The sequence below is a fragment of the Monodon monoceros genome, unplaced genomic scaffold (assembly GCF_005190385.1).
Source record: "Monodon monoceros isolate NGI ecotype Baffin Bay Population unplaced genomic scaffold, NGI_Narwhal_1 Super_Scaffold_18, whole genome shotgun sequence".
In the NCBI taxonomy this organism is placed as follows: Eukaryota; Metazoa; Chordata; class Mammalia; order Artiodactyla; family Monodontidae; genus Monodon; species Monodon monoceros.
In genome coordinates, this window is record NW_021703774.1 from 36,745,443 (window position 1) to 36,763,657 (window position 18,215).

Consider the following 18,215-nt stretch of genomic DNA (forward strand, 5'->3'; position numbering starts at 1 on the left):
AAAATTATGTCATCAGGGACTCCCCTGGTGGTCCAGGGTTTAAGGCTCCGCACTTCCACTGCAGGGGGCACCGATTCGGGTTCGATCCCTAGTCGGGGAACTAAGATCCCGCATGCCACGCAGCCAAAAAAAAAAAGATATAAAAAAAATTATTTCATCAAAGTCCATGAAAATTATTTTCTTGGATGCTCTCTCTGTATCCCTATTTTCCAACATGATAGCTCTTTGGCCATCTAATTATTAATCTGTTTGCAGCGTTTTTTATGTGTCTGCATTTAAATGTGTCTTTGGGGGCAGCACAACATTGGACTTCATTTTATATATATATATTTTTTTTTTGCGGTACGCGGGCCTCTCACTGTTGTGACCTCTCCCGTTGCGGAGCACAGGCTCCGGACGCGCACGCTCAGCGGCCATGGCTCACGGGCCCAGCCGCTCCACGGCATGTGGGATCTTCCCGGACCGGGGCACGAACCCGCGTCCCCTGCATCGGCAGGCGGACTCTCAACCACTGCGCCACCAAGGAAGCCCTGGACTTCATTTTTTAATTCAGCCAACAATGAGCAATAGTTGACGTGTTTGTTTTATGTTGTGACCTACAGTTCCTCCTGCTCGTTGCTATTTTTGCTTTCTTTAAATTTATATTTTCTGTAGTGCACTTTAAAATTCTTTTTTTGTGTGTGTCAGGCAATAACCTTCCCTAATCTGTTCATCTTTCTATCATTTCAGCATCATCAGATTTGAAAGTCATTTTTCATTGTTTCCTATATTTTTGCTATTAATAGTATAGTATTAAGAAAATAAAACTTAACTTCCTTTTCCTGTAGAGATGAAAATGGAATCTAGTGTGTAACATACCTTGGTGGCATAAAGTCCTTTATAAAACTATGCCTATAGGTCTTGTAGTTCTGACACTATGTAATGTAATTTTCCACTTGATTTTTTAAAAACATGTTTTCTGGGCTTCCCTGGTAGCGCAGTGGTTGCGAGTCCGCCTACCGATGCAGGGGACGCGGGTTCGTGCCCCGGTCCGGGAGCATCCCACGTGCCGCAGAGTGGCTGGGTCCATGGGCCACGGCCGCTGAGCCTGCGCATCCGGAGCCTGTGCTCCGCAGCGGGAGGGGCCACAGCAGTGAGAGGCGCATGTACCACAAAAAAAAAAAAAAAAAAAAATTTAAAAAACATGTTTTCTATTTTGTCCTCCATGAACCTTGAGCTCTATGTAGCCCTCAACTGTTCTCAAATCTGCATTGTTTTCTGGAAGTGAACTTCACAGCTGTGGGCCTTTGTTGACAAATTATTTCATCTCCTCTGGGTCTTAACTTATTTTCCCTTGCTCTGAAGTGAAAATTCAGTGAGTGTTTCCAGATACTGTGCTTGGGGTCATAATTCAATTTCTCTTAATCTTGTGTGAATCCTCCAAGCCCCGGCCTCAACCCACATTCCTCCTCCAAAGCACAGGTACCTATTCTTATTGCCATATTTAAATGATTTTCTTGGCTACACTGGTAACTTGCAGAATTCTGGATTTGCTCTGTGATAGGGTAATGTGTATGGTTTGGTTAGCTGTTTCTAAGTTGAAAAACTTAACAATACTATATCTTAAATTCTTTCTTTGAAGATTGAGCCTTAATGAATTCTTGCTACAGACATACCAAGGTGGTTATTTCTATATTTCTGTGATAAATTCTAAATTAGTAGGGGTTTCTCCCCCCTGGTCCTTTTACTGTTACTAGATCAATTTTTAGCTGGATGTGGGCTTTTCAGGCTAGCTTTGCATCAACGATGCTCATTCTTTTTTCTTCTACGTCAGGTCCCCTCTTCCTACCATCCTGTTCACGTTCTTGGTCCTCTGTCGCATTTATAAGACCTACTTTAACAGCTTAATGCCTTTTTTTCTTGGCACTCATTATTTCTTCTGTATTTGCTGTTAAATTAATAAGTGTACATTCCATCGCACTTGCCTGAGAGCCTTGACCGGGTCATGGGTTTCCCGCCATCTGGGTTCTGACTGGCTTGCATTCCCCTTTGATGTTGTAATATTGTTCATTGAACTTAAGTGTGGGATTTATAGGGCTTCTTTGCTTTTTTTTTTTCTCCAAAATGTGCACTTTTTTTTTTTGACTAAGCTTATTTTTCTGTTTTGTGCTGTTATTTTTAATTGCTTCCGACTAGGAGGTGGGGCTGAGAACGAGACTTGCTTGACTTTGGCTCTCTTTGCTATTACTCACACTTCCCCAGAAGCCCTGTGCACACTTTCTCTCTGCCTTTGATATACCACTTTTGAAAGGCCGTTGATTCCTGGAGTAAACGGCATTAAGAGGAAGACGGGCTCAGGGTAGGGATGCTCAGGAATCCAGTCCTGTACAATCATGAGCCTGGCCATCTGGAAGTCTCTTCTTGCTCAATGAAATGGAGTAAACATTGTCCATTATGAAATCCACCACACAGTCTGCCAGGGACGAATGGGATCCCACCCAAAGCCAATCGCTGCTCTGACAGGGAAATTGGCTAGGACTGCCTGAGACTAAACCAGCCTCCCCCATCCCTGATGTCACAATTCAGAGGCCGCTGCCTGCCTAGGAGGTTGTAGAAAGCTCTGTAGGTTCTCTCTGTGTATCCTCCAGGGCTCCTCGGGCCAGGTCCCTGTCTGATGGCTTTTATGAAGAAATATCTCCTCCCCATTCTGGGGATCTTCTTGGCCTACTACTACTATTCTGCGAAGGAGGAATTCAGACCAGGTAAGTACCAATGTGTCTAATTTTGGAGGAATAGATTTAAGAACCCAGGGATGGCTAGAGTGTTTCTGAGGATAAAAAGGAGTTCTTGATCCCCAAAGTTGCTGGACAAGAGGGGACCCTGAGGTGAGACTGTGTTTCTATGTCTTCCAGCCACAGGCTGGGTAATAGGGGTGTAGGGAGGGGTAATCATCACGTTAAAAGATTACCAAATAGTCCATGTTTTATTTGGCACCTTTGATCAAAAGCAATTTCAGATCTCTTACCAAAAAATAGGGCTATTCCAAAATTCACAACTTAGCCAGATAATTGGGCTCTGTGGAGAGATGGATAAGTGGGAAACAAGAAAAAGTTCTGGAGTTGATGACTAAATAGAAGTGAGAGAAAATATCTGGAATCTCTCTGAGCACATGTGTTTTGATGACTCTTTGAATTTTATTTCAATTGAGCAACTGGATGAATCCAGAAATGTCTGGAACTCCAGTGTTTTAGCTGTTCTCTTTCCATAGGGGTTTTCAGAAAAGGACAGCAGGAAGGCTTGGTTTTGAGCAGCCAAAGCAAACTCCCATTTCAGAGAATGTTTACGGAAGAGTTGATCTGTTCCTTCATTGATTTATGCAATTTGAGATGAGTTGATCTGGGCTCATAACCTTTAGACACTGAGATAAGGCTGTCCACCTCTAAAGTGAGAGGAGGTATGTTGCTGACAGCTATGGTCCTTATTTTCTTTTGGGGTTTCCCAGAGATGCTTCGAGGAAAAAGAGTGATTGTCACAGGGGCCAGCAAGGGGATTGGAAGAGAGATGGCCTATCATCTGGCGAGAATGGGAGCCCATGTGGTAGTGACAGCGAGGTCAGAAGAAGCTCTAAAGAAGGTGAGGGTCCTGTGCCCACAGCCATAGGTACCCTCACGTGCCCAGATGTATTCCTATGTGTGCTCACATATACATGCCAACACACAGACATAGATGCATACCCACACAGAGGGTTCAAACGCCCCAACGAATACAAAAATATGCATTTAAGTATTCATTCTCATGCATACATATCTAGACACAAAGTTCTTGGGCTCTATCTCTATCTATGAGATAGGCATGCCTATTCACGCACATTGACACATGGAGTCACAGACATACATATATGTGCTCAGATACCAACATTCCAGTACCTACTCAGGAATTCATACTCTGGTACCCATGCAGACACATGCTCTCTTATATACTCAGACTCAGAAACCCAAGGATACACAAATATTCACAAACTTAGGGCTACCCACACAGGAACTAGCATCCCTACCAATAATGTGTTCAGAAACATCTGTTTACAAAAACTCATGAGCACAGACTTAAACTCCAGCACAGTGATTTATCCATTTATACCCTATCTTATTCCAGACAGTATTTCAAACAGGGGACTAATATTGTGTCAGTTGCATTTAACAACACACACACACACACACACACACACACACACACACACACACACACCCCTACCAAAACAGGGCTGTGAGCAACCTCTCAGTTAAACCCCCATTATGTCAGAGACTGCCCCCCAAAAGTCTGCAGCCAAGATCGACGCCATGGCCGCTGTGCCCCTGCAGGTGGTATCCCACTGCCTGGAGCTCGGTGCATCCTCGGCGCACTACGTTGCTGGCACCATGGAGAACATGACCTTCGCAGAGCAATTTGTTGCCAAAGCTGGAAAACTCATGGGTGAGACAGCTTCTCCTCTCTCCTCTTCTGGACTTGGCCCTAGGGATCACCAGGGAGCTTTTGAGACGGGGAGGAGGGGGAGAAGGTATCAACCTCAGATGGTTTCTCTCAACACAGCCGTCTCTTACAGGGGGACTAGACATGCTCATTCTCAACCACATCACCAACACCAACAACCCTATGACTGTATTCATCGATGACATTGACCACGTGCGCAAAAGCATGGAGGTCAACTTCCTGAGTTATGTGGTCCTGAGCGGGGCCGCCATGCCCATGCTGAAGCAGAGCAACGGGAGCATTGTGGTTGTCTCCTCGATAGCCGGTGAGTGGGGCGGGGGCCAGCGTGGAAGGCAGGAGTGGCAGAAGTGCCGGGGATGGTGTTGGGGGATCTGCAGTGAACATGCGTGTTATCAGTTTCCATCCTGAGAAGTAACACAATAGAAACTGGAAGCTGAAACGCTCACAGTGATATTAAACAGCTTGCCCAAATGCGTGGACAGGCAGATGTACGAATAAGAGCCTTGGGTATGGAAACTCACTAAGATGCATGCACGCTGAGTAAAAGACACAGTGTTAGGAACAAGTGAGACCATGAAAATGAGGGCTTGTTCAAGGTGGATAGACTACAAGATTCCTGGAAGTAACAGAGGAAGAGCAGCAGTTCGGAGTGCTTCCCTGAACTCGCCTGGTGGTTTGTGATCAACAAATGGGAGTCCAAAGGGTCATCGAGAGGCTGCTGGAGGGACAGCCTGTCCTGAGTTTCAGGGAGAGACCTGGTCATCATAGATAAACAAGATTTTGCTTCTTCCATGACCAAGAGCTCTAGGTTGGTAAAGTTAGTTGATACAAAGGTAGAACTGAGAGGTGAAATGTTTTAACAACATACAGTTGTCTGACAAGTGGGTTGAGCCAAGACAAAATGAAATGAACAACAAAAACAAATGCATCATATTATAACAGACCTGCCTATATTGGGGTGTTCTCCAAAATCTGAACTTGCTACATCAAAAGTCCATTTTAATCCACCAAGAGGGTAGGGAGAGAATGTGTACAGAGAAATATAAAGAGAACTCTGCGTGATCAAGAGAAGTGCCCTATGCTTTGGATGGTGACAGCATTCGAAGTTATCACCAGTGAAAAGCCAGAGAGTTTCCAGCTTGGGGGATTCCTAGGCCCATTTCATTATGGGTCCAGTAGAGAAGTTCCAGACGTATTTGCCGATCAGTCCGTTAGAAGGATGTGCATGGAAGATGCAAACACCAGGATCAAAATTAGCCATCTACATGTGATTCCTAGCAATGTAAAAACAAATAACCTAGACTTTGTAATTTCTTAAGTACTTCACAAACATTAGTTATTCCTGTGACTCAGAACACCATCTACGTTGTAAAGAGTTCTACTTCCAGGACGGAAAAGGCCTGCATAGTGGTCAGTGATCAGATAAAAGGGCAGTGTGTCTGTTCTACCCGCCAAACAGGGTGATTGATATGCAACCCTGTGCTTCCTGGACAACACAGACTCCCCTGCCCCTCCCCAGGCACAGCCTCTCTCTGGGCTGAAAGGAAGGGAGAGCTTCTGGATGCATACTGAGTGAGAGGGTGCTGGGCGCATCCCCAAACCATCCTAGGGCATTGGCCCAAACCCTCGCATCAGTCATGGTGTAGGTGGCTTTAATGATCTCAGTTGAATAAGTAATATATCCACTTTAGGCAAAGGGGGTTTTACAGCCTTACAGCACTACAGCCTAAATGTCCTCAGAAGGAACAGAGTTACTGTAGAAGTCCAAGGGTGTGATGAAATTCTGATAACCTCTGCTTCCACACATCTTCTCCACCTACCAAATGTCACCTCGTAATTTCTATGGACTCTGGGAGGTAGGAATCTAACTGGACTACTAACCTTCATGTCTATTGTTTGTACAGCCAAAAGTTCAGCCTGTTTGCTTTGAAGCATGTCCGTGAATTGGCAAAGTACAAACACTTTGCTTTCTCGCCCTAACTGAAGAATTTCTCTGCTCTAGGCTGTATTCTTTTTTAAAATTGAAGCATAGTTGATTTACATAAGCTATGTTCTTTCAGACAGTCAGCAAATATGTTCCTTAATCCTTCCTCCGTAAAATCTGGATTCCACAAGCATGGGACGCTAAACCACAGATTGGCCCTAAGGTCAGCCAAAGAGTGTTGGGTTGGCTTTTTAATAATTCTTTCCAGGGACTGCCTTAAGTGGTTTATTGAATTGCAGTAATCAGCAATTGTTTTTATCCCCAGTGCATTTCTAGGTATTGTGTTACATGGAAATCCCATACTTTTAATACGTTCTTTAAAGCCTCAGCTATTTCTTTAGCATCATCAAAGACAGTATGGCTGCCTCTGGGAATTTCCTTACAGTCCACATCCATCCACCACTCAACACTGTTTCTGGCAGCTACTGCTCAACTTTCTATGTATATGTTACATCGATTAGTCTCCCCTCCTTCCTCCACATGCTAGTTTGGATATATTTTGAGCTACTATCACAAAAACCTAAATTTACAATGGCTTGAACAAATAGAAATTAATTTTTCTCTCATGAAACAGCCTGGGGTAAGCAGTTTAGAGCTGCAATGGGAGTTCTGCCCCATGGAATCGTCTAGGAACCTTCTATCACAAAACCACCATCCCTGGGTGTTATCCTCACCTGTATGTCCAAGGTGGCTCATTATCATGTCAGAATTCTAGCTAGAGAAAATGGAGAAAGAAGAATACAACTTGATTGTCATATACTTCTGCATTTGTGGACTTGATTCAAGGTGAACTTGTGCCCAGCTGAAAATCAGGGGTTCTATTTCTATAAAAGACACTGATGTTGACAATTAACAGTCTCCCCCATATTACCCATGCATATAAGACCAGAGGCAGTATTCCCTCTAGGCCACCCCACATGTGTACCTCACACCATACACACACACCCCAGACCCAATCTCTCTCACATTCAGGTCCATCACGAAAGCAAAACCCCTTGCACTGATGCAGGAGACAGTAGGGCAGGAGAAAGAATGGGAAGAAAATACCTAGATGGTATTTGTGAGACAAACTGAGACAGAGAGATTAACACTCCAATTTGCCTGAGAAAAATCACTGGATTGGGCAGAGAACATTTGACAACATCTGGAAAAAGTTTATTTGCCCTGAGTCAAAAAGGTTGTCTTAGGTTCAATTTTAGAAAAGGAAAAGTCATTCCATTTTTGAATTCCCTGGTTCTGTGAACCCCATAACTATGGTAGTTACACACATGACAGCTGGACCCAGCATCTAATACTGCTTCTCTGCCCCTTCTTTACTCCCCCTCAGGGGGATCATGGACAAACCTGTCACCCCCACCAACAGCCCCACCTTTTTTCCTCTAAGGATCCACTTAACCTCACCTCCTATGAAGACTTTTTCTGTCCTCACCAGCTTCCTTTAAACGTTTCCTCTTACCTACTGCATTTTCCTAAGTTACCTTTAGAAACCCTACTTCCTCTCTATTTCTCTTTTCTGGCTTCACTGGTGATACAAATACTAGCAACAGCAATTATAGTACAAATGCCAACCACACTGGGCCGGTACACGTGTAAGGATGTACACGTGTAATCCAAGGCCTATTTTGAAGTGAAACTAGACATAATAAAACACTGGGTTTCTTTAAATATTCAAAGTGAAAAACACATCAAAAGGAGTAAAAGAGCCTTGCCAATAACCTCTGAATGCTCAGACCTCCCTTTGGAAGCTCCATTAAATGTCTCCAGTTACCTATTCATTTTTCTCCAAGTAAATCTTCTTTTAAAAAGATCAACTTTATATATATATATATAAAGTTTAAGTCTTATTCAAATGTATTCCTTTCCTGGTTTACTCATTCCCAGCATTGTTTCATACTATTTTTTATACAAATGTGTGGTATTTCAGGCTCATTATAAGCTGACTAGCCAGAGGCAAATACCTTGTAAGACAATGCTTTTGTGGGAAAACTCAAACCAATGCATGAAGTCTCTTGTTGGACCTTAAACTTTGTCGGTTGAGGGTTGGCTGTGCAGTCCAAACCTATTTCAAGAATTCTACATTACAAAGAGGAAAAAAGAAACAGATTTCTCAACTACACAGATCAACTAACAGGATTTGGAATATGCAAAATGCTGCTCTGCATAAAGACAAGAATGTACAGGTGTTAATCTCATCCCCCACCTTCACCTCTGGCACACACTTTTTCCTAAAAGATAAATCAATGCTTAGTGTATGGATATAACTTGAGTGGGGAGGAGAGGTTGGCAACCAAGGTCTAGGATGCAAAGGAGACTAAGAAATATAGTAGAATGGGGTAGTTTATCCCTCACCCAATTGTCCTAATTTTTCTAAGAAAGATGAATCTTTACCCTTAGACCTGATTACCTCAGAAATAATTTTCAGGGACCACAATTTCCAAGGTAAGTGGAAGTGTATGCATGTGGATATAGGTATTTACGTGATGGGGGAGTGCTGCAGATTTGGATAGTGTGGAGGGGCATGGGGAGAAACACAGGGAGGTGAGGCTGGTGTGCGTATAGATTTGGATTGAGATTACTATGTTTTGGTACATTCATTAATGGATGTTATTATATGTATCGCTGTATAAAAACACTCATTGCTATGGGAAAATATTTGTAATAGAAAAATCATGCTACAAAACAGCGTGCCATACTTTTATAAACAAAATATTTATGTATATAAAAAAACTGGAAGGCAACTGGAGTTAAATGTATATTGGGTGATGGAATTATACAAATTTTCTTTCTTAAAAATATTTTCCAAGTTGTCTTTACTAAGTATGCAATCAGAAACAAATCTAATAAAAAATGTTAAAGCATAAAAAAAAAAGGAGATCAGAGTAAGAATCAACAGCCTGAACATAAAAATTTCAGGAGACATTGTTACCTGAATTCAAGAGACTGGGCTCAGTCAGAATCTGGAGGATTGAAACAACTTGATGCACTCGACATTGGAGTTCAGTGTTGTATCTGCCCCCCCAGGAGGGGTGACTGGAGATTTTAAAGGGGAAGAGAAGACTCCCTGCTGATGACAGTGACAATTTAGTGCAGGTTGAGAACACTGTAAGGCTATCCATGTGACCATTACTCCATTTACTCCCTTGAAAGGGGTGGGTGGGAAGAGCTTAAGTAGTCATGGCTCCTTAACCCTGCTGCACCATTATTTTTGTTCAAGTACTGTTCTTGACAAAAATAGCAGGGTTCTACCATCATCCATGCCTTTACGTTCACTCACCAAGGAGTTTCAAAAGGCTTACAACAAATACACTCTATTTGGAAACACCCAAATAAAAAACTAGGTCTTAAGAAGAATATAAAAACACCAAAATTAAACTCAACATAGAAGCTGTGCTTAAGTTTCTAATTTGGCTCTTGAGTTTCTTAACAAAAAGGAAAAAAAAGAAAAAGAATAGTATCAGTATATACACAAGATTATATTCAAAAGAAGGAAGCACTGCAGGAAGCCAATGATTTCTGAACTAAACCTCTCATAAAAGATTATAAATTGAAGGCACAAAATAATGGAACTAGCAAGGCCCCTAACAACTTTTTTTAAATGTTTCTGGGATTATAAAAGCTACACATACACACACATTATGAAAATTGGAAAAATGAAGAGAAGCACAAAGCTGAAAATAAACATCATCCATATTCATGACAATATTTTGGAGAATTTCCTTCTAGGTACATATAGGTACAGAACAATTATTTTCCTACTGCCAGATATTTAGGTTATGTTACTGAACTAAACTCAGGTCTGCTCACCTGTCTCACAGCAAAGGCAGTCTACTGACACCAGGTTGTGGTGAAGGAATGTACAGCGTTTACTGCAGGTCACCCATGCAAGGAGAACAGGCAGTGTGTGCTCAAAAGACCCAAACTCTTCATTGGCATTTTTTTTTTTTTTTTTTTTTGGCCAGCATGCGGTATCTTAGTTCCCCTACCAGGGATTGAATGTGTTCTTCATTGGCTTTTAAACAAGGGTTTTTAAAGACAGTGTTGGGGAGAGGGTCATAGGATCAGCTTGAGGACCTTCTTCTGATTGGTTGATTGTGAGGTAACAGGGTGATGTTTCTGAGATCTCAATCATCAGTCTTCTGGTTCCAACAGTCTGGGGTCCACAGGCTTTTGGTCAGCATGTAGTCATCATCCTCCACCAGAGTGAGGGGCTTAGTTCCTGCAGAACAACTCAAAGATATGCATCAGATTGTTACTTATATCCCTTCAGGAGGAAATAGGAGTCCTGTGACTCTTGTCCTAATCATTAATGGCTTGAGTCTGCACTTTGGAACTTGGGGAAGGCCTAAGAGGTGAAAACATTTTTTTCTACAAACAAGAAATTGGGGACACGGAAGGCCCCAGGAATGCCCCTCAGGGTCATGCTTGGTTTCAATCCCCCCTTTTCTTTGATGCTCCTCAATCTTGAGGGGAACAAGGGTGGGACAAGAAAGGGAATAAAGTGTTGGATAGAAAGGTTGTTAACTCAGCAGGGGAACTCAGTTTAAGGGGGACTTGGTTTCAGTTACTCTCAATGTATTTTAAAAATTCTAAACAAGTATCTTGCACATAAATCTGTGGCCTGGTTGATGATTATTTCCTTGATAAATTCTTAGTACTAGATTTACTGGGTGAAATGATGGAACCAATTCTAAGGTTGTTGGTACATATTTCCGAATTGCTTTATATAAAATGAAAAATAAAGGACCTGACTTTTTAAATATATAAAAATAAAAACCAGTTTAAATGAACATGAACATCATGTCCCATTCCCCGCCCTGAGTATACATATGAGTGTTCATCTCACACCTGCTTTTCAGAGTTAACAAAGTTTTCAGCCATTGACAATTTTGTAAGTAAAGGAGAAAGGCGTTTAGTGGTTATAATTTGAATTTCTTTGTTTACTTATGAAATGGAATGTGAGGTCCCTGTCCCCTTGAGAGCAGTAGTGATCTCGGGTGGCCTCGTCCTGCAGCAGCTTGAAGCAGGGTTTCAGTTCCCGGCCAGTGATTGGCTCTCAGCGGTGAGAGCACTGATTCCTAGCCACTAGACCCGTGATCAGTGACAAGGCCCTGGCCCTACAGCTTTGCAGAAAAAGAATTCCCACAAAGACAGAAAGTAGTGAAACAAGTAAAGTATTTATTAAGAGGAAAAAAGAGTACATGCGGATAGACACACGGGCAGGCTCAGAGAGAGAGTCGCGCCCTTGTGGCAGTTTGAATCACTTTTATGGGGCATTTCTTCCAGATTTCCTTTGGCCAATCATTCTGATTTGCCTGGTTCAAAGTCCATATTTGGTATAGCTCAGGATTTTCCCATGTGTGCACGCACATCTCTTAGCCAAGATGGATTCTACCGAAGAGGCCTATGGGTAGTGAGCATTAGTTGGCATCACTCCCTTTTTGACCTCCAAGGAGCCTTTCTGCACATGTGTAGTCAGGGAGGTCTTCTGACTTCGAGAATGAGGAATATGTGGTCTCATCTTCTCTCTGGGCAGGTGCCAGCCTCCTCTCTCAATTGCCCTTTATTCCCATCTTGGAGTGTTTGTCCACAAGGAACAAACTCAAATCGTTTGCCCTGGGGCCCATCTGTCTCTTTCCTTAGTAGTATTCTATTTTTGGTTATACTTATTTCCTTATTTCCTACAACAGCACCTGGCACGTGGTAGATATTTCATAAAAGTTAGGTAATTAATGAATGAATGAATTTTCATGTGTTTATAGGTTATTTATATTTTCTATTCTGTGGGTTGTTTTTCTATGTCCTTGCCCATTGAGATGTTAGCAAAACTTTTCTAACAATATGTACAGCAAATCAATGTCATATGCAGCTTCTTGTTGCAAACTTTGACAAAGGTATATTGTGGAGACACAACTAAATTTAAAGTTAACAAAGTGAATTTGACATGGTGTGACTATATAGCTTTAGACGGTTGAGCTTGACCCAAGGAGGATTCCTCTTGAAATAAGCATTGATTTCAATGAGGAGAAATCCATTTAAGCTACTTCAAAATGAGGACAGGGGATTTCCCTGGCGGTCCAGTGGTTAAGACTCCACGCTTCCACTGCAGGGGGTGTGGGTTCGATCCCTGGTTGGGGAAATAAGGTCCCACATGCTGCACAGCACAGCCAAACACTAAAAAAATAATAATAAACATTAAAAAATAAAACCATCTAAAATTTTTAAAAATCTTTTAAAAACATAAGGACAGGCTGGGGAGAGAGAGCATCACTTTACACCTGAGAAATGTATTCTACAGGTAAACTTGCACAAATGTTCCCCAAATACGTTCACTCATTTATTGAAAAGATATGAATGGAGGGTCCACTCTGAGCCAGGCACAGTTCCAGATGCCGGCCCTGTGACAAGGCAAGCCCCTGTCACCTTGGAGCCCACATTCCAGTGCAAACCGATTGCCACTGAATTGTTCGTGGTCATAAAAAAAACTAAAAACAACCTACATATCCACCACTAGGGACAGATTTCTAAATGGTGGTAAAATACTACATAAATTTTTATGCATACTGACTATAAAAATCATAAGTTCAAGGAAAAATAATTTAGAGAACAGTATATATAGTATGAGCTCAACTGTGTCTAAAGAAAGGGCCTTTTACCTTTCATTTTATACACTTTGGAACTGCTTATTGTGCAACAAGCTTGGTATGAATTTTGTTAGAATAACTTTGTTAAAGAAAAGTAAGGGGGCTTCCCTGGTGGCGCAGTGGTTGAGAGTCTGCCTGCCGATGCAGGGGACACGGGTTCGTGCCCTGGTCCGGGAAGATCCCACATGCCGCGGAGCGGCTAGCGCAACGGGAGAGGCCACAACAGTGAGAGGCCTGCGTACCACAAAAAAAAAAAGAAAAAAAAAAAAGAAAAGTAAGGGATGAGGTTCTGTATGGTAACCAAAAGCAAAATATTTCACCTCTCAGGATGACTGACTTCAGGACGACAGAGATTGTACTCCATCTCACAAGTAAACAAATAAATTGAAATGACTGAAAGTCTAAACATGTCTAAATGACTAAAACACCAAATTCAAACTATTAACTACCATGGAGCGGGTGGAGGTATTGTTTTTTCTTGTTTGGTTTGGTCTTTTGTTTGCCTACAACATTGTAAATCGTTGCAAACTTTGTTAACTCCACAAAGTAGGTGTGAGATGATGGGAAAGGGTATAGTTTTTTATTCATTTTAACTGGTTTCACTATTGATTTTTAAAAGTCTAGTCCTTCATTTTTCATCTTACCTAAAGCAATCTAGCAATATGCATTCTATATGTAGAATATGAATATTCTATATTCAATATGTAGCCTTAAGTGTTCCCATCATTTTGTTACTGAACTCAGGTTCGGCTGCTTGCCACTCAAAAGTCAATAATTCAAGAGGCAAGTGTCAGTAGAAAGGAAAGTCACTTTAATCAGAAAAGCCAGCAATCTAGGGAGAAGGTGGACTCATGTCTGGAGACCAACTCCAAAGAATCTGCTCAGCCATGACAGTTTTTAAAGGGAAAAAGCGGGGGAAGAATCCCAGTGAATCATCGAGGCAGGAAGTTGGGTTCTGCATCATTCTCCATTGCGTACATGCAGGCTGGCTGACTCTTCAGATGTTATCTTGCCCTTGTGTTCTGCCTGCAGGATTGCTAAGGGGGTTATTGGGGGTAGAGAGCTAGTCACTCTTTAACCACTTAATTCTCCATTCTTAATTCTTTTCACCTAGGAAAAGAATCAACAGCTTAGGCAAGGCATGGTGTGCATTCAGGAACACATAAGTCAGAAGTTAGTTTAAATTGTCTAGTGATCTCATTCTTATAATTAGGTTCTTTCAAGGTTAGACGGGAACAGAAATGGGCAAACAGGAAAGAGGCAAAAGAGCTGCTTTCAGTTCCCCACTGTCCAGTATCATTCCATTTCTATGGGATTAGGAGCAAAGGTCCATCTTCCGTAACTTCTTCATGCTCGCATAGGGTGCCGTATTTTCAGAGTTGAAGATATCAGCATGGGTCTGTAGCATCTCTTTGCTGACAAGTTTAATTGCCCACTTACATATACAGGCAGAGCAAGCTATAATTATTTTGATGACCACAAAGATATAGATCATTATGAGCAATAATGTTAATCCCATTCTCTTGAGGCCAGGAATGTGCATGAGACACTGAGTCTGTGACTCTATTGTCCTAATCTTTGACTTCTCGAGCCTGCTCTTTTGTGACTGTAGGAGGCCTGGGAGACTTCAGGTTTCCTACAAGCAAGAGGCAGGGGACATAGAGGGGCTCTTGTACTTGGGGTAGTGTGGAGTCTGCAGGGTTCTGCTCAGTTCCAACTACACCCAGCAAATATAATGTTAAGAATCTGTCAAGGAATAATCCTCAATCCAGTCATAGATGTATGCACAAAAACATTTGTTCTAGGATTTTTTTCAATGTGTCTGTGCACCTACAAGCAAAGCTACCAATGCTGAAAATAGGCAACGGACATGTGCCTGAAGTCAGATTCCGATTAACGTATGGCAGAGTTGAGTTGACTACATGAGTTTTAAATTATTTAACATTTTCCCATGAAGTTGTCTGGTTCAGGAACTTCCATGTAATAAGTGTATATAATAAATCCTTTACTTATAGCATTAGAAAATTAGTCTTTCCCTGTACTCACTAAATAATTAAATGTGAACAATATTTAAAGAATATTATTTGAAGGGCTGCCAAATTACTGGCCCACACTGGGCACACATCTGTCTCAGTCCATCCCTAGGGAGACAACTGGCCTTGGGGGAACTGCAGCTGGGATATCCCAGAGGTAGCATGGTCCGGTCATACCAGCTTCCCTCAGCACATCTGCTCCTCTTCCTACTCTCCCTATTAAGCTCTGCTTCATTTGAGACAGAGTTCAATCTGGCTGTTACAGTCCTTTCTCAGCATGACAGTTCTCAGTGCACTCTTGACTTCAACCCCATTGCCAACATTCTTGGTCTCTCAATTTTCCAACTCTAAACTTCCCCCCAAAGAAGGGGTGTCTAACTGGCTCAGCTGAATTTTATAAGTCAACCCCCCAAATTATTTATGAAGACCAGCCTAGAGAGGTACAGTCATTGACTCAGGTCTAATCAGCAAAGCCATGCTGAGGGAAGGCAGAGTTAGGCTAGAAGCAAGGTAGGCAATTGTAGACATGTCTGAGTTGCTTGCATAGCCTTTGGATAAGCTGGAATGGGGTGTCAGAACTAAGAGAGGCAAAGAGGGTATGTGCAAGGGGGCTGCAATGGAGCAGGCCAATGCGGAGTGAAGAGGGCATCTGTGTAGCCTGGCATGGGGGTGTCAGAGCCCAGGTGGAGAGGCTCTGGGCTGGAGAGGGCATCCACGTAGAGGGCACAGAAGCCACCGAAGAATACTCACATACAGGATCACTAATCAAATAAGTAGTATCTATTGAGGATAAGAGAAGCTAGGCTCTCACTTTTGGAGTTATAAATATGAAAATAAGAAAATTAGAATGAATCCAGTGATGTTGAATTGGAATTGGAGGTGTTGGTATGAATCAATAGTTTTTAATATACATGGATAGATATGGAAATATAGATATATGTGTCTATATATGAGTGCGTATATTCCCTAGCTCTGTCATCTGAGAGGCCCTGGGAGCACACTTAGCACCCAGATCTTAGTTTCTAAATATCATTCTCCACTAAAAGAAACCAAGACTTTCTGGAGAAAAGGTTGATTCCAGGACAATGGCCAGAAAGATGAACCCGAAAATCTCGTTGTGTCTGTAAGTAAAGAACTGCTCAAAGAAAAATAGGGACACGTTACTAGAACACAGAAACTTCTCATGGGCTCCCATTAGCCAAATCTGGGACCACTGGGACATTCAAATAAATAGTAAAGATAATAACAGATTATAAACCATTACATACAATAAGAATTCAAAATGATATAAATAAATACATAAATAAATAAATGGGGAGAGAAGAAGGTTTTCCCATACAATAAAAAGCCAAGTGATAAATATAGATGGAATAATGAAATTAGTAAAATCACCATTTGGCAACTATCATAGTAATAATTTATCCAGGAAACATAAATCGATGCTAAACCTAGTGGGTAAAAGTTTAATAAGAAACATAGTATTTACATAGTCTCAAAGTACCACCCTACCCAACAACAAAAAAACAACCTGATTGAAAAATGGGCAAAGGACTTGAATAGGCACTTCTCCAGAGAAGACATACAAATGGACAACAGGTATATGAAAAATGCTCAACATCACTAATTATCAGAGAAATGCAAATTGAAACCACAAGAAGATATCACCTCATAACTGTTAGGATGGCCTATATCAAAAACAAAAAATAACAACTGTTGACAAGGATGTGAAGAAATCGGAGCTCTTGTGCACTGTTGGTGGGAATGTAGAATGTTGCAGCTGCTGTGGAAAATAGATGGAGGTTCCTCCAAAAATTAAAACTAGAATTGCCATATGATCCAGAAATTCCACTCCTGGGTATATACTCAAAAGAATTGAAAGCAGAGTCTTTTCTTCTTTTTTCCTTCTTTTTTTACGTTGAGGTATAGTTGCTTTACAATGTTATATTAGTTTCAGGTGTACAACACAGTGAATCAATATGTTTGGAAAGCAGAGTCTTGAAGAGATATTTGTACCCTCACGTTCATGGCAGCATTATTCACAATAGCTAAAACACGGAAGCAACCCAATTGTCCATCAACAGATAATAGATAAGCAACTTGAATTGTGGTACATATATACAATTCGGCCTTCAAAAGAAAGGAAATTCTGATATGTGCTACAACATGGGTAAACCCTGAGAACATTACTCTAAGTGAAGTAAGTCAGTCACAAAAAGACAAATACTGCATGATTAAACTTATGAGTACTGAGGGTAGTCAAGGCCATAGAGAGAAAGTAAAATGGTGGTTGCCAGAGACTCAGGGGACGGGGGAATGGGGAGTTATTGTTTAATAGGTACAGAGTTTCCATTTTGCAAGACGAAAAGAGCTCTGGAGATAAAAAGTGGTGATAGGTGCACAACAATGTGAATGTACTTAATGCCACTGAACTGTAGACTTAAAAATGGCTAAAATATTTTTTTAAAAAACAAAAAAAAGTACCATCCTACAAAATACTTATTGATTACAGGAGAAAAAAAGAGTAATTTTACAGTGGAGAGACCTGACAGACACCACCTGAATCAAATAATCAAAGTTACTTAACATCGCCAGTAATGGAATAAATCGAAATCATGTATCATTTTATGGGATACAGTGTGAAAAGAAGATAATTATTTGTATGATTCTGCCAAAAATATATGCCTGAATCAAATCATAGGAAACAGAGAAATCCAAACTGAGGGACATTCATGTGCAGTGAGCTGGTAAATGTTTACCCACTAGCTCTTTAGAAGGGGAACATTAAGAACTCTGCTTGGTAGCATTTCCATGGTGTAAATAATCTCTTGATAGCCATATCAAGATCAACCTGCTTGCAAAACTCATGAAAATTGCACAACCAGCTCTCATGATCCAGGATAAACCAACTCCAGTACAAAATGACTGGCATACTCTTCGACAGTGTCAAACTCATGAAAGTCAAGGAAAGACTAGAGAATGTTCCAGCTTGAAGGAAGCTAAAGAGTCATGACAACTATATGCAACATGTGATCCTTGATTGAATGCTTTGCTGTAAAGAATATCATTGGGACATGTGACAAACTTGAATGG

At 41.4% G+C, this 18,215-nt stretch overlaps 1 protein-coding gene across 1 annotated transcript in view; it reads left to right on the top strand.

Moving 5' to 3' along the window:
* The first annotated feature begins 2,551 nt into the window (after window positions 1–2,551).
* The window catches only part of HSD11B1 (hydroxysteroid 11-beta dehydrogenase 1), a 29,198-nt gene continuing 13,534 nt past the window's right edge, over window positions 2,552–18,215 (top strand). Inside the window, exons 1-4 of the mRNA XM_029228714.1 lie at window positions 2,552–2,741; window positions 3,482–3,612; window positions 4,338–4,449; window positions 4,580–4,771. Coding sequence (XP_029084547.1) covers window positions 2,654–2,741; window positions 3,482–3,612; window positions 4,338–4,449; window positions 4,580–4,771 — 523 coding nt within the window. The 5' untranslated portion in view covers window positions 2,552–2,653. The remainder of the gene's footprint in view (window positions 2,742–3,481; window positions 3,613–4,337; window positions 4,450–4,579; window positions 4,772–18,215) is intronic.